The sequence below is a fragment of the Lonchura striata genome, chromosome 32 (genome assembly GCF_050655825.1).
Source record: "Lonchura striata isolate lonStrDom1 chromosome 32, ASM5065582v1, whole genome shotgun sequence".
In the NCBI taxonomy this organism is placed as follows: Eukaryota; Metazoa; Chordata; class Aves; order Passeriformes; family Estrildidae; genus Lonchura; species Lonchura striata.
In genome coordinates, this window is record NC_140734.1 from 3,584,880 (window position 1) to 3,607,274 (window position 22,395).

A 22,395-nucleotide genomic window follows, 5' to 3' on the forward strand; every position below is an offset into this window, starting at 1 on the left:
GCCCCAGCTGTCAGGCAACTGGGACAAGCAAAACCACCTTGGATGGCAGCCACCAGTGCTGGGCAGAGCAGCTCCACTCCAGCACAAGGGCTGCGTGTTCCCACCCAACAACCCCAGTGCATTGATATAGGCAAGGAAAAAAGTCTGGGTTTCCTTGCTTCTGATTGCCAGGGCATGTGTGGAGCTGTAACTTACCAGCGCCCTGCAGCAAAGTGTGCATGAGGCTCTCTCCCTTCATCTATGACAGGTGACTATCCTGTATCCAAGGTTCACAGAACAGGTCTTCTAAGGAAGGTCTGTCCAAGAAGTGCATGGATAAACACCACCTGATAAGTTCTTGGCACTCTGGGCAGAGAAACCAGAAACCACCAGTCAGCTAGAGAAGGCTCCTGTCTGCTTTGCCCCACTCTTCCCATGCCCAGGCCATGCTGCTTTTGTGCTCCCAGCTGGGCCTAAACTTTCCCATCAATTCCCTGTTGTGGAGGAGAGCAGGAGAGCGGGACATGTGCCACCTCCTCAGCAGCTGCCAGAGCGAGATGCTCACGAGCCCGCTGCTGTCTCCCAGCACTGGTATTCCCCCGTGGCCAGAGATGAGGATCCACCTGGAGAGAGCCGCTGTGGCAGCGAGAGCTGATGGTCCCAGCTGATCTTCCGGCCCCTCCTGAAAGGGTGCTGCCCACAGACCATCTGGTGCAGCAGGATGCCCAGGGACCAGATCGTTGCTGCCTCGCCATGGTACCAGCCCAAGCGGGTCCATTCTGGGGGGCTGTATGACAGTGTTCCTGTGGAATACAGATGGAGTTCATCAGGGGGATGCTGCTGCTGGCCCCAGCATCCCTGGGCATGCAGGGGCTGCCGCAGTGACACACGGAGTGACTGCTGCACTCTCGCCAGCACCTGGGACTTGTGTACAAACTCAGGGCTGGACAAGAAGCCACTGGTGTTGGAAGAGGGCAGCAGAAGCCCCAGCAAGGCCTGACCATGACATGTAAAGCAAAAACCCATTCAGGGCTGGGGGAAAAAACAGGTCCTTATCCTCCCTGCCTGCAGTGCCCCAAAAATATTATGAAGCCAATATTTTATGTTTTCATAAAATATTATGAAAACAAGGTGAATGGAGCAGTTCAAGCCCTTCCTCTCGCCTGCACACCAAACTGGCTGGTGCACTGGTCCTGGCCCCCTCCTCTGCTACCCCCACCCACGGGTGCTTTTGTCAGGCTGCCTGCTGCTGCTCCAACCCCAGCCCCAGGCAGAGTGGTGGGCAAAGGCCGCCAGCAGGGCTGGAAGATGCCTCCCCACCCAGCCCCACTCAAAAGCAGCTCAGGTAAAGACTCAGTACCCTGACTGGCAGCAAAAGGGAGAATCCTCGCTGCCACACCCAGCTTGGCCTGTGAGATGTTGGGCCATGAGATGGTGGGACCGGGAGCACACCCCTGCCCGGGCTCACCTGCAAAGTCAGTGTAGGCTGTGTCCTGCAGGTAGGTGCCACAGCCAAAGTCGATCAATTTTGCCTGGCCAGTGGCCAGGTCAACCAGGATGTTCTCTGGTTTTATATCACGGTGCAGGACCCCGCGGCTGGCGCAGTGCCGCACGGCCTCCAGCACCTGGCGGAACAGCTCCCGTGCCACCTCTTCAGACAGGAACCTCCGTGCCCGAATGAAATGCAGGAGGTCCTGAGACCGCTCCGGCCGCTCCAGCACCATCACGATGCTGTTGGGGAGCTCAAACCACTCCAGCAGCTGGATCACAGCAGGGAAGCCGGTGGACACCTTCTCCAGCAGGACGATCTCCAGGGGTGCGCTGGTGCCGTCGGGCTGCGGGAGGACCACGGTGCCACCAGTGGGACTGATGTCGTGCCAGGGCAGGGGAACCCCTCAGCCAGCCCGGGATGCTCTGCGCCCTGCGCTGGCCCCACGCCCGCTCCCCATCGAGGCGTCCTGGTGGCTTCCCCCATGCCGGGGCTCGCCTCATCCCCGCCCGGCACGGCCCGGCTGTTCCCGCTGGCCCCGCTCACTCACCAGCTCGCCCCAGCGCCGGACGCGGTTCCGTGGCACCCTTTTGATGGCCACCTGCAAGCCAAAGGCAGCAGCGGGCTGAGCTCGCCGCCCGCCCTGCCGAGCCCCATCCTCCTGCTTCCTTCTCCTCCTCCTCCGCCTCCTCCTCCTTCTCTACCTCCTCCTTCTCTTCCTCCTCCTTCCTTCTCCTCCTTCTCTTCCTTCTCCATCCTCCTCCTCCTCTCCCTCCTTCCTCCTCCTCCTTCCTTTCCTTCTCCATCCTCCTCCTCCTCCTCTCCCTCCTTCCTCCTCCTCCTCCTTCTCCGTGCCCGCCGCCGGCCCCGCCGCTCACCGGGGCGCCGTCCGAGAGCCGCGTGGCTGCGAACACTCTGCCGAAGCCGCCGCGCCCCAGCAGCGAACCCACTCGGTACCGCTCCTGCAGGGCCTCCTGCGCCTTCCCTGCGGGCGGGACGCGGCTGTCAGCGCTCGGCCCGGGGCCAGCAGCGGCCCCCGAGCGCCCCCCGAGCGCCTCGGGCCGGCCATCCCCAGGCCTTCGGTCTCGGCAACGGGACACGGGAGGCTCGGGGCCGGCGGCCGCGCTGCCGAGCGGCGGAGCTCGGGCCGGGGAAGCCGCAGCGGGGGCGGCGGGAGCGGCCGTGCCGCGTGTGTCCTCCGCGGGGCCCGGGAGGCGCCGGCGCCGGGGCCGGACCCTGCGGCGGGGCCGGGGCCGGGCTCGGGCCAGGCGGAGCCAAAGGGCGGCGATGCCGGCCCAGCCCCAGGCACTGATGCCCGCCCGGCAGCGCCACCGCCAGCACGGCCAGAGCCGGGCGGAGGCGAGACCGCGGCGGGGCGGGCGGGGCCGGGGACGGGGCAGCCCCGCCCGGGGCCGGGGGCGGGCCGGGGACATGGCCCGGCCCGGCATGGGGAGAAGGAGGCGGGGAGAGGAGAGGGACACCGGGGAAGGACACCGAGGGGAAGGTGTCCGACAGCGGGGGAGGGAGGAGAGAACGAGAAAGAGAAAGAAGAGAAAAACTGCTTTTGCTGCCGCTGCTGCCGCCGCTGCTGCCGCCGCCGCCGCTGCTGCCTCTGCAACTGAAGCACCGAGGCCGTTTGTCCGCGTGTCCGTTCCCCGCTCGCCCCACGAGCCCCACGGCCGAGCCCCGCGCGCCCCGGGGACAGCCCCTTCGTCTGTCCAGACACGGGAACTTTGCAGTGTGGAGCCCAGATCCAGAGTCCTGACTCCTGCACACTGGCAGAGGAATCCCCTCTGCTGTGTCGCTGCTGTGCATTGTCCTTGCTGAGGCTCAAACACCCTTGGGGCACATTCCCTTGCTGTAGGATTCGTACCTGACCCAAGCACTGCACTTATGTCTCCAGCGTTGCTTTCCAGTAAAAACAGGGGAAGGAAAACTGCGTGTAGCTCATGGTATTTTAGAGTGTTTATAACTTGCTAAATGACCCATCTTAGAGGTGAGATCCATTTGGAATTCATGGCATGGAGAAGTCGTGCAACATGGAAAAGGGGAGCATAGAAAGAAAGAGGAAAACATCTTAGATACTTTCTTTCATTTTCATTGCACTTCTGCAAAGCTGTTCCACTTCTCCAGGAATCTTCTCCTGTCTGCTCTTGACAAGAACCTCTCATGGAGAACAAGGTCGAGCTTCTGTCCCAAGATTTGCCACCTGCTCCAGCTTCTCTTGGCTTTCCACACTGCACTGTGTATGCAGCACGACTTTTGCAGCAAAGCAGGCCAAATGTTTAGAGAACTTTACATGTCCTTTCTTTTCCTGGGGGGCTGGGGAGTTGTGCCACTGGTGAAGTGGCACAATTGTGACTGTTTGTCCTGGTTTAGGGCAAATTTTGTGAGGAAACCTCCAAAAGGAGTCCGTCTACAAATCAAGTTCAAGCAGCCCCTCGCCCTACTATTTCAGGAGAAGACTTCCCTGGAGAAAATGGAAAAAATCAGTTTATTTAACAAGTAAAGTGTTCACAAGCATGAATAATATGAAATAAACCCCCTCAGAGTTCTGAAGAGACGGCAATTCAGAAAGTCCTTTTTGTGGGTTGTAGTTGGCTCACTCGGTCTCTTCTCAGTCCCTCTGGCACTGGAATGCAGGGTCCCAGACCTCGGTGGGCCACAGGTGTGAGCTGCCAGTGTTTTTCTGGGTTTTCAGTCCAGAGCAGGTTTAAACAGTTCTAAGAAAAAGGAAAGTCTGTGATGGTTATTAAATTGTTCAAATGTTCAACTCCTGTTTGTTGGCAAGAAACCTTTCTGTGCCTCTGAGTGTCACCATCCCTGAGACCAAAGGACACAAACCTGATGAGTTGTGGTTCCCACTGCAGGGGCACTTGGGACCTTGGCTCTGCACAGGAGAGCTCTTCATCCACTTTCTCTCTTTTCCTCCCTCTGGGCATGGAGGAAGCTCCTGACTTCAGCCTGTGACTCGTGTGTGGAAAGAGCAAATTTGGGCAGAATCGGGGCAGGGAGGGTTTGGGGGGACCTTGGGATCTGTGCTGGGTACAGAAAGTGTTTTCCATTGCTCTGAGACTGGCTACTGTGCAAAGTGGATTTAATAGCCAGCAGAGGAATGACTTCTGCATTTGATGGAGCTGTGCCTTCCCTTGGCTTTGTTGGCTGACTAGAAATGAACATCCCTCTGTGTCTCAGGCAGCTCTTACTCCAAGGAAAGCAGGTGGGGGTTGGAGCCAAGGAGCTGAAACCTGCAGGTGCAGCCTGGGCTGGAGGGAGCTCAGATTTGCACAAGGCTGCTCTGAGTGCCAGGGCTTGGATGGGGGAAATGGTGGGGTGGGGGTAGGGACAGAGTCTGATGGATTGTCAGCCATCAAGGGTCTTGATTTTCATATCTATTCCAACTGCATGAGGAGGTACTTGTATTGTCAAGTGGAGCTTGCACATATTCATTTATGTGGAGTAAAAAAATGAAACAGGACCTAACAAATCTTTTCTGTGTCTTTGTAAAAATAAAGCATTCACTTTGAATACACTACTAAAGCCTGCCTAATTAATCACAAAATATTTGAAAACTTAAATCAAATTATTCCAAGAGGCTTGGCTTGTTCAAGTATTCTGAGTGTTAATGAGCTTTGGGGCACTATTTCTCCAGTGAATCTAACTCAGAGTACACAAATAATTGTAATTCCTTTTAAATGTCTCCTTGAGAGAGTTGCTTGGGGGATGAGGGTCAGGGCTTGTGTGTCCTGCTTGGCACAGCCCAGGCAGGGCTTTCACAGCCCCATCCCACACTCCATTTCCCAGCTGGAGCTGCTGGTGCCTCTGAGTTCTGCTGCCCCAGCCCCAGGGAGGACTTGGGGTCATTTGGTCTCTCAAGAGCTGGGCTGGGAGCTCCAGAGGTGGCTGTGGAGCATTGCCTGTGCTGTGCCAGGGACTGGCAGACACTGCTGGGCTGGGATAGAGGCTCTGGGGGGATTGGGGTTCCAGGGCAGGGCAGTGCTGGGGCTCCAGGGCAGGGCAAGGCTGGACCTGCCCCTTCCTCCCCCACACACAAAATGTTTCCAGCCAACAATCTCCTCCAGTCTTTCACACCAGGCAACATTGGAGGTGAAATCCCAATTCTGGACATGGGCACCTGGATGAGAAGGAGAATTCTGTTCCATAGGAAGGAAAGCACAGAGCCCCAGTGTTTGGAAGGCAGATGAGAGCCTCACAAAGCCAAGGTCGGCCAGACTTGTCAGGAATGGCAGATTGTCTGCAGGCAGCCTCTGGATATAGGGAATTTTGGAGACAGAATCCCAATTTTGGACATGGGCACCTGGAGAAGCAGGACAGTGTTGTAATGCGGGCAGCCTCTCTTGCCGCGATACCCCGAGCAGTGGAGTGCTGGGGGGTGAGAGGGAAGAGAACGGGCGGCTGCTCCCCCTGTGAAGCTCTGCAGTCCCACTTGGCGTGGGGAGGCAACACGGGACTTGGGGGTGAACAGCACGGTTTTATTCAGTGAGCCCCAAGACCCTCTGGGGAGGGCAAACAAAGGTTTTATACCAGAACTCAAGAGGCAGGGTATAGGAACAGCAACCAGTGAGGGTACGCCTGGGGAAGAGTCTAAGGAGGGACTAACAGAGCACAAACCTATCAGGGGAAACAGGGGAGAGGAGTAACACAAAGTAACCAAAAGGGTGTTGAGCCTCACTAAATAGACAGGGAATGCTCTGGAAGCAGGGGAGGAGGCTACGAGGAGTGACAGGGAATGTTCTGGGGAAAGGGGCAGGGAAAGGGAGGATTGACAACTTGGAGGGGAGGGTGGTAGGGAAGAGCTTGGGAAGATTGACACCTGGGGAAGGGAGGAGACTGGTGGGGGAGGTTGAACATACACAGAACAAATATCAAACTAAAGAAAAACACACAACAGGACAATTCTTTCCCATAGGAAGGAAAGCATGGAGCCTTCCCCAGTGTTTTGGGCACAGATGAGAGGTGACCCTCATGAAACCACTTCCAACCAGACTTGTCCTGGCAATATTCCTATGGGAACAATCCCTGGATAAAAGGACATTTGGACGTAAAATCCCAGTTCTGGCCATGGGCACTTGGAGGAGAAGGAGAGTTCTTTTCCACTGAAAGGAAAGCAGGGAGCCCCAGTGTTTCCTGTCCCAGTGAGCCCCAGTAGCAGAGAAAAGACCTTTAACATGCCAAGGTCAGCTGGACCAGTCAGGCAGTCCACGGGAGGCCAAACCAGCCAGACCTGTTCTGTGTTCCTTTGGTTGCATGGGGCCCCACAGTGTCAGAATTGCTCTTTAATTACAAAAAGACATACAGTATCACAATGGACCCTTGGTTCAATGGGGTCCCACAGTGCCACAATAGCCCCTGGGTTCCATGAGACCTCCTAGTTTCACAATGGTTCCAATGATTCCATGAGGCCATGGAGTGTCCCAATGGTCTCCATGGTTCCCCAGGCCCCACAATGACACGTGAGTCCTCTGTTCCATGAAACCCACAATGTCACAATGGACCTTTGGACCATGGGGGTTTGCAGTGTCACAATGGTCTCCTTTGGCTCCACAGTGTCACAATGGACCACTGATGACACGAGGCCCCACAGTGTCACAATGGTCCTCTTGGTTCTGTGGGGACCCCAGGGTCACAATGGTCTCACTGGTTCCATGAGGCCTCACAGTGCCACAATGCTTTGCTGATTCCATTAGGCATCATAGTATCCTAATGGTCTCCATGATCCAATGTGTCCCCCAAGTGTCACAATGGTGTCCATTGTTCCATGGTGCCCCACAGTGTCACAATGGCCCCTTGGTCTCACAGGCCCCACAATGTCACAATGCTCCCTTGGTTCCATGGTTCCTGTGCTGGTGCATTCCCTCCTCCCCTTCTCAGGCCGCCCTGCCAGCTGAGAAATCCTCACTGGGCCTCGGCCTTGGCCAGCAGCCCCTGGGCTCAGCTCCTCTAGAGCTCATCACAAGCACGCTCTGCTCCAGGCACTGCTGCTGCCCAGCCAGCTCCTGGCTGCTTTAGGAGCAGCCCTGGGAACTGTTTGTGTTCCCTCGGTGGCACAACATCCCTGTTCTCACCCTGCCAAAGAAAGCTGCTGATGCCAAGTGCTGACAGGATGAAACATGGCTGGGACTGCAGCCCCTCTCTTGGGGCCCTACAAACAGCGCTCCAAAAGGAGCCCTTGGAGCTCTCCTGGGCCAGCGACTCCCTCTGAGTGGGGCCTCTCCGAACCGGGAACTCTCCCGTTTGCTGAATTCGGGGATCCCCAACAACGAGGGAGCCTGGGCCGATCCCCCCACTCCTCCAGGCTCAACCCTTCCCTGCAGGGGAGATGCCAAAGCATCCTCAGGGAGCATTTCCCTGCCCTCAGGGGAATTTCTCAAAGGTACCTTGCACTGACTCTCTGTGTCTGTGTGCACACAGGAGTGCCTGTGCTGGGAAATGTGGCAGAAATGCTGCTCCCTGAGGGCTCTGAGTGCCCTGGATAGCTGAGCCTGTCAGGCCTGTAAGTGATGTCAAGTGATGCAGCCTAAGCTAAGTTAAATGCTGCTAAGAGTTGTTCTTTTGCTATAAGTTATAAGCTGAGCTAAATAGTGTTAAATGATATTCCTCTGTTAAATTGAAAAGTCGTAGGTTATAAGTTATGTTAAATACTGTTCATATCTGTTCTTTTGCTAAATTTTGAAGTTGAAGGTAGAAGTTAAGGTTAAGGTATAAGTTAAGTCCTGTTAAATTTGAGCTCTGTTCAGCTTTTGGCCCATATTCCTTTTATCCTTGCCCTCACTGTCCTATGTGTCCCTATGCCACATAAAGGGACAGTTCTCTGATCATTTCTGGATTGATTGCCTGAATTTTGTTTGGATTTGTGGTTGATTTGTTTCCTAGGCGTTCCTTAAGTGTGAAGTGTTCAGTCAGGAGCAGAGTGACTCTTGCCAGGGAACTTTGTGGTGCTGTCGCTTAATATTAAATATGGTTTTTGCTGCTCCCTTGCCGGGGACTTTTCAGCGCTCTCAAGCCCTCGTTGGTAACAGGGTGAAGGAGCCCTGGCCCAGGCTCTGGCCCTGGGGGACACAGGGACACTGCCAGGGGTCCCTGTCCCCCTGTCCCACCCCCCACAGCCCTGTGTCGGGCTCTGGGGTCGATCTCGTGGAACATCCTCTGGGGGAGGCTGCGGCGACGGGGGCGGGGGGGCCCGGGGGGACAGGGGACCCCCCTGTGCATGAGCAGTGTTGGACTTCTCTGGGGGAAACTGGGGCAGAGTGACCTCCTCAGTGAAATCACGCAGCCCCTGAGATATCACACAGCCCCTGTGATGTCACACAGCCTCTGTGATGACACACAGTCCCTGGGATGTCACACAGCCCACTCTGAGATGTAACAGGCCACCTGGGATTTCATACAGCTGCTCTGTGATGTCACAGCCTACTCTTTGAGGTTCCAGTCTGCTCTGTGATGTCATAAAATCTGCCCTGTGATGTCACAGCCCAACCTGGGATGTCACAGTCACCCTTTAATGTCACAGCCTGCTCTGTGATTTCACAGTTAGCTCTGTGATGGCACAACCCACTCTCTATTGTCTCAGCCTTCTCTGTGACATCACGCAGCTGCTCTGTGATGTCACAGAGCCCTTATCTATGATGGCAGATTCTCCTATGTAGCCTCACAGCCCATTCTATGACATCACACAGCCAGCCTGAAATGACACAGAAAACTTTGTGACATCAGAACCTCTCCTATGATATCACAATCTCCTCTGTGATGTCACAGCCTGCTCTGTGATGGCAAAACTCACTTATCATGTCACACAGCACCTCTTGGCCTCACAGACCCATCCTTTGATGTCACACCTTCAGTGATGTAACACAGCCACCCTATAATGTCACAGCACACTCTCTGACCTCACAGCCTGCTCTGTGATGTCACATAATCACATAAACATAGAATTACTGAGTTGGAAGAGACCTTTAAGGTCATCAAGTCCAACCCATGCCCTAACACCACCTCAGCTAAACCATGGCACTGAGTGCCACATACAGTCTTTCTTAAAACATATCCAAGGATGCTGACTCCATCACCTCCCTGGACAGACAATTCCAGTACTTTATCACCTCTTCCATAAAAAACAATTTTCTTAATATCCAATCTAAATTTCCCTTTGTGCAGCATAAGACTATGTCCTCTGGTTCTGTCAGCTGCTGTGAGGAGAAAAAGACCAACCCCCACCTGACTGCAACCACCTTTCAGGGAGTGTAGACAGTGATAAGGTCACCTCTGAGCCTCCTCTTCTCCAGGCTAAACAACCCCAGCTCCCTCAGTTGTTCCTCACAGGACTTGTGTTCCAAGCACCTCACCAGCCTTGCTGCCCTTCTCTGGATACGCTCCAGGTCCTCCATGACCTTCCCAAACTGGGTGGCCCAGAACTGGACACAGCACTTGAGGTGCTGCCCAACCAGTGCCGAGCACAGGGGAAGAATCACTTCCCTGCTCCTGCTGGGCACACCATTCCTGATCCAGGCCAGGAGCCATTGGCCTTCTGGGCCACCAGGGCACACTGCTGGCCCATGTTCAACTGGGCTTTACACCAGTGCCCCCAGGTCCCTTTCTGCCTGGGCACTGACCAGCCACACCATCTCCAGCCTGTAATGTTGCAGGGGGTGTTTGTGGTCAAAATGCAGGGATGGGCACTTGGATTCACTAAGCTTCATCTTATTGGACTCTGCCCATCCCTCCAACCCTTCCAGTTCTCCCTCAGAGCCCTCCTACCTTCCAACAGATGGACACACGCTCCCAGCTTAGTGTCATCTGCAGATTTACTAAGGAAAGGCTCAATCCCCTCATCCATGTGGACATTGAACAGAGCTGGCCCAGCACAGAGCCCTGAGGGACACCACTGGTGACTGTCCCCAGCTGGATGCAGCACCGCTCACCACCACTCTCTGGGCCGGCCATGCAGCCAGTCCTGAGCCCAGCACAGAGTGCTCCTGTCCCAGCCGTGGGCTGCAGCTTTTCCAGGAGTGTGCTGTGGGAGGCAGTGCCAAAGGCCTTGCTGGAGTCCAAATAGACACATCCACAGCCTGTCCCGCATCCACCAGGAGGGTCACCTGGTCATGAAAGGAGACCAGGTTGGTCAAACACTACCTACCCCTCCTAAACCCCTGCTGGCTGGGTCTGACACCCTGACATCAGAATGCAAAAGGGTTACAATGGGAGTTTGGAATATCCCATGCAGATGCTACTTCTATAGTGAGAGCTTGTCCTATATGTAGTTATCATAATGGGGGTCATGGCATGGGATGGGGAGTTAAACCTCGAGGTCTTTCATCTAACGAACTTTGGCAGATGGATGTTACTCATGTAAATAGCTTTGGTCGCCTAAAATATGTTCATGCTACTATAGCTACATATAGCAAATATCTCTGGGCAACGGCTCAAGCTGGGGAAAAGGCATTACATGTTATAAGGCATTTGTGTAGTTTTTTTGCAGTAATGGGAGTGCCAAAGCAGATCAAGACAGACAGTGGTCCTGCATACATTGGTGGCAGGGTGGATAGGTTTTTGAAATCATGGGGGATCAAGCACATTACAGGAATAGCACATTCTCCCACTGGACAAGCAATAGCAGAAAGAGCAAATGGAACTTTGAAGAGATATTTGGAAAAACATAGGGAAGTTGGAGATGTGCAGGAAAGCCTAATGAAAGTGCTCTTTGTTCTTAATCATTTGTGTATATTTGGGGATTCGGAGGTACCAACTGCAATGGTACATTATGGACAAAAAGAAATGAGTAAAAAGGACAAGGAAGTATGGGTCAGGTATAGGGACCTAAAACAGGTATTTGGCAGAACCCAGCAAAGGTCCTATATTGGGGAAGGGGATATCTTTGTGTTTCCACCCCTACAGGTTCACTCTGGGTGCCAGTGAAGTGGACCAAACTGGCTCTGGATGATTCATCTCGCAGCCCCCCTGGCAGATCAGGATCAGAGGAGAATTGAAGAGAAGCTGATCCACATAGTGGGACACCTCCTTCAAGAGATAAGAGGACTTTCCCCAGTGATCGATCAACTTTTGCCTTCAGAGTCAACTTTTCTGGCAATTGTTACGAGTATTGAAGATTTACAGACTGCTCATATACCGGGACCAAAGAATCCCAAGTGCCTTGGTTGTGGGAGTTTTAATTGTAACAGTTGGGTTGCTTTTATTTGTGGGGGTTGTGGAAAAACGTACTGGGAAGACCAAGTATTTTTGAAACTACATTTGTGGTGTAGAAATTGTGCCTTTCAAGCACAGGGAGAGACTTGGAAGAAAGATTTAATACAAGATACAGGCTTAGGAGTTGCTTTAGCTTTGCAGTTATTTGAAGTGCCAGAACAAAATATATTAGCTTTTTCTAGGTGGGAAGCAGAACACGCTCGTGATAGGTTGATTAGACAGGCAAATTCAAAAATTTTATCAACAAGGTGCCAAAAGCAGGTGAAGGTTTCTATAAGACCTTATTTAAGAAGACCAATAGTAGGAAATCCAGACCTAGAGTTAGATAGGCTTATTGAAAATGTGCAGGCATTAAAATTAAAATCAAAGTGGAAGTAATCATGAGGGTGATAAGGTGGATAATCTATCTTGTTCCTTTGACTAATCTTTGTTGTGAAATAATGCAATTTAATCAGCCCAGAGAAAATATTTGGGTAACCTTGGCTAACATGACTAATCAAAGTTTGCTATGCCTTAGCTCGGGAGGGGTGACAAGTCCATTTCGCACCTGCTTAACAGGTGTTCCTGTCTGGAGACCAGAGGAATTTTGCGGGTTGATAAAGAACCAAATGCTTTGCAAGAACTTTGCAAAGGTGAAAGGGCCAGACAAGAGCATGGGTTACACAGAAGCTCAGAGAGATGGCTATAGGCAATGTTTGTTGGTACTTTCACTTAAAGAAACATTACAATCTCCACCAGAAGAATTAGATCTCTTTGGAAGTGCCAATGCTAGTTTAGGGAATGTTTCGACAGGAGGATGGTTTAGCTTTGTTCCATTGAACTTGCAGAATTTAAATAACCCAAGAGAAAAATGGGCTTCTCTAGACTCTTCACTGGACTAAGGTAGGGTAGCATCACAGTTATATTCCAACTGTGATGGTTCCAAGATAACCAAACCCTTAAGGTTGTCAAAAGGTGTATTTTTGATCTGTGGAGATAGAGCTTGGAATGGAATACCGGTAAAACCACAAGGGGGACCCTGTTACCTAGGAAAACTAGCGCTGTTCCATCCTAATATGCCCTTGCTAGTGCAATGGGACAGGTTAGGGAAGACAAGAAAAAAGCGTGGCGTGCACGACTTACAATGTGATCAGGTTGGACAACCTCAGTTTTGGAGTACCTTTAAATAGGTAATAGTGGCAACCCTGTTACCGGGAGGAGCTGCCAGAAAGGCTATGGTTTTAGCTGAACAATTGGGATGCTGGGCTAAAGATGAACTTAATAAAACATCAGAGATTTTAGCCATGCTTGCTATGGATGTACAAAGTGTAAATCATGCAGTACTGCAGAACAGAGCAGCCATTGATTTTTTATTATTGGCCCATGGACATGGATGTGAGGAATTTGAAGGTATGTGTTGCATGAATCTCTGACAATTCTGTATCAATACATGCTAAGATTAAAGAACTACAACAGGGCCTTCATCAATTAAAAGAGGAAGATGGTCTGGGGATAGAAGAATGGCTTAAAAGCTTAGGAATTGGTCCTTGTCTAAGAACCTTTATTATGTATGCAGTGGGAATCTTGATTGTTGTTTTACTGCTCTTGTTAATCTTGCCCTGCCTGTTTAGCTGTCTTCAGCATCTAGTAGATTCAAAGATGTGGACAACTAATTTAATGGTTCAAAACAGAAACAGGGGAAGTGTGGAGAGTTTTGTGGATAAGTGTCTTCAGGAGAGAGGCCATGACTATGTGCAGTTAGTGAAGCAATAGCTGAAAATTGCATAGTGCAGCAATAGTGGATGTAGCAACAATATCATATGTCCTTGGGTAAGCTAGTTCCCAGCAGCAAAACAGTCAGCAAAAAGATAAGTATAACTGAACGTAGAAAGTCCCCCCAAAAAAACGAAGCAAGCATAGAAAGTTCCCAAAGGCGGGGTTGACCCCTTTAGATACACCAATAAGGAGCTTAAATTTTGCAATGTGTATGAGCTTGATTATAACGGGTATAATTGTACATACGTGCTTGGAATAAACTGAGACTTGTTGAACATTATAAAATGTGCTTGTCTCCTGTCATTTTCCACAAAAAGCTGTGCAGAAAGAGGTAGTTACTTTGTACAAGGGGATGGGAATGAAGCACTTTCTAGAAATCAGCAAATTTAGCAGAACAAGCTAACTGCAAAAGGCTAATTAACCACTGGCTATTTGAGCAGACAGTCTTGTAAAGCATGTGCAGAAACAGAGGTAAAAAAGTTGAAGCCTGAGGAAGCCTTCTGAGCCTTCATCCAAAATGACCAGCAGGAGGCTGGCAACTGTCATCATTAAGCCCAGAGTTACACAAGCTCACGAGGAGACTGAATTGCAGAAGATGAAAGTTTAATACAGAAGCTCTCTCTTTTATAGACAGGTTTGACACCTTCTACTTGACTGGCTATTTAACAAAAATCTTTCTCACAAACAGTCCTTAAGAAGAACAGAAAATCAGAATAGAAAAACACCACCTGCTGGTTGTTTATACTAACAAGTTATCATCGTTTCTGCAACTCCCTAAAAGGTCTCACAAGCCACTGTGAAAAACGAATGTCGTGTCTCCCTCTCTGGCCAGGCTGTCATCCACAGATGACCACCTCGTGCAGAAACTGCACATGTGCTACAAGGGCTCATATAATGATGTAATTAGTATACATGTTGCAATATGAAGGTTAGGAAAGTATAATGTGTACATTAAGTTAAAAAGTTTAAAAGCTTGTAGTGTGCAAGGAATGGACAAGTGTGTTTTTGGTGGAGCTGTTGCCCTCACTCTGCTGTCAAATAAACCAAATAGCCGCTCTCTAAGGCCCTACACCATGGAGTATTGTTTTCTGGCCTTCTTTTTGGGTGTCATAATCACAGTATGTTTCTCATTTTCTTCTTAGAACCTTCTAAGCATAAAGCGAGTAAGACAGCAAGTTGTGTATTGACAAGGTGGAAACAGGGTAAGTCAGGACAGAAGAAACATTTCCAAGTCCCCTGCTGGGACAGGAAAAGTTGGGAAACAGTTCTGGGGAAGAGTGTCCCTGCCACAGCCCTCAGCGCTGCCACCATGCACAGGATGGCGGCTGGGGCTGAGGCAGCCTCTGGGCTCGGTGGAGGCCTTCCAACACAGAACATTGTGCTGCTCCGAGGCAACTCCCCACTCCTGGTGTGGTGCCAGAGTTCTAAGAGCTAGACTGAGTTCTGGTAGTGACTTCACTAATCTACAGAATGCCCCTTCTACAGTGCCTGCTCTGGTGCTCTGCCATCTCACACGCCAGAGTGTGATTCACATACTGCAGCCCAGAGTTAGGTTTTTGCAACATTGAAGTGTGTGTGGTTGGCAGGATTGCTGGGGATAAATCTCTGCAGAGCTAAAAAAAATGTGTGCACCATCCCTGGTGGCTGGATTTAAATAGGCACAGGAATTTTGGAAAGATAAGGACATGATAGCAGAGAATAAAGTAAAAATTGGCTGAAAATAAAAGGCGGAAAGGCTAAAGGAGTGATTTGTGCACATTTGGGGGTTTATTTGTCTTGCATGCAAAGCAAAATCAGAAGGTTCCAAGTGCCTGAAAGATTGGAAATGTGGAATGTCCTCCATAGTAGAGTGTTGGACCTCTGGATCCTTAAAACAATTTTATTATGCTGGAACAGTGGCAGTTTGAGCTGGTGCCTCTGGCGGATCCTGAACAAAGAACCTTTGGGCTTTTATACCCTGCCAGCTGAAGTGTGATAGTCTGGGGCCTTCCTGCTGTGTCTGAGTGGCTGGTCACTGGCTGGCACCACAGGTCCCCAGGTCCTCTGCTGAGCCATCCCTCTCCTGCAGTCAAGTTTAGTCTGTAATTTTTGGCTTTTCTCTCTGATCCACCATCAGGACCACAAGAGCACATCGTCCTGAGGATGTAAAAATGCCTGTTCTTGCTGGAACATTGCTGTTGCGTGACACCCTGCAGGCAGAGCGGGCAGCTGTAGGGATGTTGACTCGTTTCCCTGGTGCCAGCCCTGCTGCATGCATCAGAGCTCCTGGGCCTTGGTGCTCGCTGGGATTTGGCCTGGCACCCGTGGGAGTTACAAAGCATCTTCAAGGAATCCCCACAGGTTAAACCACATGATTTAGCCTGGGATTTTCAGTTGTTTCTCAACTTGAAGAGGGCCTAAACAAGTCTGTAAAAGGCCTAAACAAGTGTCCTATGAATTCTCTCCCTGGCAAGTTCAGTTCTGTCCCCGAATGCTCCTCGGCGTTCTCAAGGCAGTGGCAGGAGCCGGGTGCTGACCCGGAGCCCCGTTGGGCAGGGAGAGCGCGGCACAGAGCGAGCCCTTGGCGCCCGGGATGGCCACAGGCCCGGGAGAGCCGGGCGGGCAGCGCCAGGGCCCCGCTCAGGGCCCCCCGGGCTCCTCTGGCATCGGTTCCGTCCCCTCGGGCGCTGAGCGGTGCCGGTGCCGCCGCTCTGCCTGCGGGGCTGTCTGTGCCCGGCCCCGATGGAGGCAGGGCCGCGGCTGTGGCCCCTGGGCTCGGGGTGCCGCCTGCCCGGCGCTCAGCACCGCCCGTGCCGTGCCCGTGCAGCGCGACCCGGCGGGGCAGCTCCGCCTCGGCCCCTCGCCACAGCCGTCCCGGCACGGCGGCTGCCCCTGGGCCGCGGCAGCCCCGAGCCGGACTGTTATGAACAAAACAGCCTGGCTGGGACACTTGGCTGGAACTAAGTACTGACATTGAAATGTTAATTAGCTAATCGCTCCTGGGAATCACCTACACCCCCACCCAAACTAGGACTAGGATGCAAAATAATCCAGTGGAATCATGGGAGGGAGTTTTGGGGATGAAAAACACCCCAAAATGAAAAAGAGGGGCACAGTGGAGGGGGCTGGATGGGTGTGCTGCTTGGGGAAAAGGGAAGCCCATCCCTAGTCTGTGTTTGACCTGTCACCATGACCTGCTGAGGACTGGGCTGTGGGAAGCAGGCACAAGGAAAACAAACACTGTTCCTGGTGTTACCAGGAGGGAAGGAGAGGGATAGCTGCTGCTGGACCTTGGCAGCAGGCTCTGCACATCACCCCACCCTTTGGCTACCAGTGTGCCAGGAGGAAAGGAGAGGGGATGGTCTGCTGGTTGGGACTGCAGATACAGGCTGGACACATCTTCACCTCTGGCTACCAGCGTGCCATGGAGACTCCAGGGACAGACTCTGCGGGACTTCGTGCCCTTCAGCTAGTGGAAAAAGCTACAACGCCCCCCTGCAGAGCTGACTTTTTAATAAAGAGCTGAACACTAATAAAGGCATAAAACCTGTTCATTTCAGTCCTGTGCTCGGCAGAGACCCCCAGCACCCTGCACACCTTGGCAGAGATCCCAACCCCCCTGCATGCCTCACATAGGATTCCAAATCTCATGCATGCCTTCAAGTGGACCCCAGTGCCCTCCATGCCTCAGAGGGAACCTAAAATATCCCTGTGTGTCTCACAAGGGACCCGAGCCTCTCGTGCACCTTATGGGGTCTCCAAAGCCCCCATGTGCCTTATGGAGAAGCCCAGGCCAGCAATGCCAATTGTTTTGCCCTGGAAATCAAGTGTTGGTGCTGCTGTGTTTTTGTGCCTCTGGGGCTGTTCATCAGCCCTATCAGGCCCCAAGGACACACAGCTCTTCCCTTCCCTTTCCTTCTGGCCCTTGCCCAGAAGAGCAGACCCTGTGCAGCACCCTGGATTGGTGGTGGCCCATCAATTAGGTCCTACCAAGTGTGTGTTAACTGGGGAGGAGCTTTGTTTTGCCTGCTGGCATTGCTGCTCAGGCTGTGTCCCTGGAGATGTTCTTGAGGGCTTCCCTCTTTTCCTGGACATGCCACTGGAGGATGTCCAGGCCCAGATGATCCCACTGAAGGAGATGTGCCCTCAGCCCCGGGACGCTCAGCATGGGCTCCCCCAGCCCCTCGGGGCCCCGCCGCAGGTCACAGCAGCCCCTGCCTGGCTCCTGCCTGCCCTCACCGTGGGCATCCACGGCTGCTCCTGGCCATGGAGCTCAGCCAGGGCTGGTGCCGGCTGGGCTTTGCTGGTGGTACCACCCAGACACTGGGGTGACAGCTCCATCTCTTTATTGAAATGCAAGAAGGGCAGACAGGGGGAGGGGGGTCACCTACAGTGTTGTTTAGAGGGCAGGGCCAGGGGGCTCAGGGGCAGAGGAAGGGCCATGTTGGCCTCAGTTGGGGCTGGAGGGTTCAGGGCTGATCCTGGGATTTCCAGAACAACACGGGAATGGGCTGGGATGGGACAGAGGGAGATCAAAAATGGATGAGGGCAGCTTGGGGATACCCATGGGGAGAGGAAGAAGCAGTGGGATCTAGAGGGTGATAAGAGGTTTCCTCGTAGATGGTTGTTCTGGGGTCCTCTTCTCAGAACTTCTAGAAAGGGCTGACCACATCCTTACTACTGCCAAAGTTGCTGCATCGCTGTCTGGGTGTGAGGTGTAGCCACTGTCTTTCATCTCCTGTCCAGAAGCGTGACTGTGCAAAGAGAGAAGTGGCTGAGGCCCCCAGCTGCCAGTGGCACACAGGGACCCTCCTGCACAGCAGGGCCCAGAGCTGGCAAGGCTCCCCAGCACGGCTGGAGCGGCTGGCACACCTTGGCCCAGCTGGACAGCTGCCCCTCGAGGCCCCGGCGAGCAGGGGACGGCTCTGGGCAGCTCCCTGGCCAGGAGCGGGCCCCAGAGCGCCTCTGCCTTTCAGGGGCCATCTCGTCCCCGCTCTTTCTCCTCCCCACCTTGCTGTGCCTCTGCCCTGTGCCCCTGGGGCTGCTCCTGGCCAGGCAGCCTCAGGGGGAGCCAGCACTGGCTGCAGCCCCAGCGGCCCCCCAGGACAAGGCCCAGCAATGAAGAGGCCAAGGAAAGCACTGGGCAGCAGCAGAACCCTCAGCAGAGTTCTTTCCACAGCCATGGACTGGCCACAACTCCACTGCAGCCTCACTGGGAATCTTCCCTGACTATCAGCAGCCTTTAAAGGAAGCTCTTGGAGAATGAGATCAGCAAAACACTCACCATTTTCTCATGCAGAAATACCAGATTCCAGCAGAGCACATCATCAGGCCAAGTGCTGCAGCAGCCACAATGGCCACCAACTTCATCAAACAAGATGTTCCCCAGCAGAAATCTCTTCTCATGCTTTTCCAGATTTTGTCAGCACGTGTTGAGGTGCCAGCTGCATCTTGGGAGCAATGGGAAGAGTGAGCCATTGCTATGCTGCACTGCTGAGCTGGCAGCACGGTGGATACGACCAGGACGTTCTCGCTCTCTGTTTCCCCCAGAGCTGGGGCCTGCAGGCACCTTGCCGCCTCTTGGCACAGGACTGCTCAGTGCCCAAAGCCCTGAGCCTGCATGACATAATTCCTCTCTGCTGTGCTCTTCTGCTCCCAGCAATACTTGTCAAAGAGGTGGATAAAGACAAGGAAAATGCCCAGAGTTTTGGAGCTGCTCCAAAACTCCACCATCCAGCAAACAGCTGCCTCTCTGCATCTCCCCAGAGAGCGGGAAATTGCAGGCATCTCAGGCCCATGGTGCAATTTGAGCTCCCTGTCAGCTGGTGGAAAATGCCTTCCTGCAGAGGCTGGGGAGAAGCTACAGCCAGCCCAGGCTGGGAAACAGCCCTGCAGGCCGGGAGAGCAGCAGCAGGGCAGCGAGGCTGCCATGGATCCCTTCCCACTGTGCCAGGCAGGGACTGTCCAGATGTGCAGGGAAAGATCCTGGCTGCTGAGTCCCAGGGGAAGGGGGAGGGAAATGCACCCACCATGCTGTCTCTCCAGATCACTCAGGATTTCTTCCAGATGTTTGGATTCCTGCCGGGATTCACTACTTCCTCTATGTTTGTTCTTTCCTCTCAGGGGATCTTAAGAGAAATATTTCTATTTCCCAGGAATGGATCACAGAAAACCCATGCTCAGCCTGTGGAGTCAGCGGGGACACACTACTCACCCCTGTGATGGGAGATGGTCTTGCGAGCAACATCCACCAAAGGACCTGGGAAAGTCTTCTCTGCAGCCACACCTGAAACTCAACAGCCACAGGAGCTTCTGTCATCTCTGCAGATCTGCATGGGCAGCACTGAGCCCCAGGAGCGGTGAGGGGATGGCCCAGGGCCAGGGCACACACGTGCATGGTTCTGTCCTGGCACCTGCAGCGATGCCCCCCTGGCCAAGCTTTGGGCTCTGAGCTGGCAGTTCTCCCAGAGGGAAAGGCCTTGCCCTACCCTCAGCATCTCCCAGAGGCTCAGTAATGGCTATGGGTTGGGAATCCAGATCCTCTTCATCCTCACGTTCAGCTGCAAAGAAAGGCAGGACAGAACAGCTTCAGTGACACTGCTGAAGATTCTCCTTCAGGCTGCAGTGGCAGTGAGTGCCCCTGGGTGATTGGTGCCCTCCAAGTCATTCCCTCAGCTCTGCCTTCCACTCAGGAGCAGGGGCAGGGGGACCACGAGCCTGCAGTGGTCCCACACTGGGATGGAAGGAGCCCCTTGTGGGAGAGTTGGGGCAGAAAGGAATCCCTGGAGCTGCCAGCAGCTCTAAACCCAGCCCCAGACGAGGCCAGGGCTTGGCAGCAGCAGCAGGAGCAGCTCAGGCTCCCTGAGGCCAGCAAAGGAGCTGTGAAAGGCTCAGCACCGGGGCACAGCCCTGGGCTCAGCCCATTCCCTCTCTGCTCTTCTCTGGGGATGCACAGAGCACACAGAAGGACACACTGGCATTGTACATGGATGGAAGATGGGCAGCTAAATGCTCCTTCCTCCCACTGACAGCGATCCTTCTGTGGCATTGCTGTTGGGCACAGGAGTAGGAATTTGGGGGACAGGATTTCCAGAATCCATCGAACTTCAAAGGATCTTAAAGGAAATCTCACATAAATATTTGTCTGGACAATTATTTCTCTGTTAGGAAAGGGTTGCTGATAACCTACCTTCACCAGACCCCAAGATCCTTAAACCATGGTTTTCCAGTCTTTCCAAATGCTGCAAGTCATGGTCCCAACCTAGAAAGGAGCACAGATGGGAAATGTTCCACGATGTGCTGGGATCCCCCCCTTCTATGGGGAAGTGAGCACTTCAAGGGGCTCAGGTAATGCTGTGAGCCCGCACTGCCAAGCAGCAGAGAGGGCAGCTCAAGGCTCAGCAGGGCTCAGGCCCAGAGGCACAGCAATTACCTCCTGTGACTGTGCCTGGCAGCGCCTCCCTTCCTGCAGCAGAGGCTGCCAGTGAGCCACTGCTTCCTCTGGGAAGCTCAGCCTTCAGCACAGCCTCTCCTTCCATCTCTGGGGAAAGGAAAAGGGACAGCTGGATCAGGTGGGGCTGTTCCCCAGCAGGAAGGTGACATCTTCAGGAGGAAAAGCTTGTCTAAGTCATGGACGAGATTCAGGATAAAGACGAGGTTATTTGGGCTGCTCCAGGGCCCACCCTCCTCCAAACATCTGCCTCTCCAGATGTGTTCAGTGACTGGGAAATTGCAAGGGATCTCAGGGTGTGCCTGGGCCATGGTGCACTTGGGTCTCCCTGACAGCTGGTGGCAAATGCCTTCCTGCAGAGGCTGGGGAGAAGCTGCAGCCAGCCCAGGCTGGGAAACAGTCCTGCAGGCCGTGAGAGCAGCAGTGGGGCAGCGAGGCTGCCATAGATCCCTTCCCACTGTCCCGGGCACGGCCTGTCCAGATGTGCAGGGAAAGATCCTGGCTGCTGAGTCCCAGGGGAAGGGGGAGGGAAATGCACCCACCACGGTGTCTCTCCAGATCACTCAGCTTCTGCTCTATGTATTTGTATGTCTCTAGAGCCTTATTGTTTCCTGGAGGTTTGTTCTTCCCTCTCGGAGGACCTTAAGAGGAATATTTGCATTTCAGATGGATGGATCCCACAAAACCATGGCTCAGCCTGTGGTGTCATCAGGGACACACAACTCACCCCTGCGATGGGAGCCGGACTTGTGTTCAGCAACCAGGAAAGGAGCCTGAAAGGTCCTCCCTGTAGCCACACCTGCAACTCAATAGCCACAGAAGCTTCTGTCAGCTGGTTCCTGCCAGGTTGTCAGTGATTATTCTTTTAGGAACATTACCAGTATACCTGCACGAGACTTAAGAGGCAGGAAATCTTCATGGAGCCAAGGTGCTGGAGAAGCCTTCCTAGCATGCTCATCTAGAAGGGAGCACAGATGAGAACCAGTTCCTGGTGTGCTGGAATCCCCCTCTGCCTGTGGGAACTGGGCACTGCAAGGGGCTCGGGCAAGGCCATGGGATCCAGATGTGAAAGGACAAGGCCAAAGCTGCACAGGGGCCTGGGCAGCTCTGGGCTGTATCTTGGCCAGTCTCCACACTTTTGGTAGGCCCTGGGCCACATCCCTGGGAGGGCAGCTGGAGCAACCCAAGGCCCACGAGTCTTCACTCCCTCCCACAGAGGAAACCCTCCCTAAAGGCCAGGGGAAAACCATCCCCAGTGCTTCCCGGGGAGCAGGGAGCGCTGTCCTGGGAAAGGGCAGCCAGGCTGCTGGCTCACCTGCGCCCCGCGCTTGCAGCGGAGCAGCCTGGGCAGCCCTGGCAGGCAGGGCCACGGCCAGGAGGAGCAGGAGGAGGAGGCGCAGAGCAAGGGCCATGGTGCCTTGCCCTGTGCCAGTCCCTCCGCTCTCGCTGCCACCACTGTCCTGAGGCTGCTGTCCCAATGTCAGCACCACTGCTGCCACCGCCGCTGCTGCCGCAGCAGTTGTGC

General features: G+C 53.6%; 1 protein-coding gene across 1 annotated transcript in view; it reads right to left on the minus strand.

Moving 5' to 3' along the window:
• Nucleotides 1-238: 238 nt before the first annotated feature.
• LOC144247836 (serine/threonine-protein kinase pim-1-like) overlaps nucleotides 239-22,395 on the minus strand; it is a 43,882-nt gene continuing 21,725 nt past the window's right edge. Inside the window, exons 2-6 of the mRNA XM_085564065.1 lie at nucleotides 2,347-2,776; nucleotides 2,019-2,069; nucleotides 1,448-1,814; nucleotides 603-782; nucleotides 239-345 (exon numbers count right to left, since the gene is read on the minus strand). Of these exons, the coding sequence (XP_085420191.1) occupies nucleotides 239-345; nucleotides 603-782; nucleotides 1,448-1,814; nucleotides 2,019-2,069; nucleotides 2,347-2,776 (1,135 nt within the window). The remainder of the gene's footprint in view (nucleotides 346-602; nucleotides 783-1,447; nucleotides 1,815-2,018; nucleotides 2,070-2,346; nucleotides 2,777-22,395) is intronic.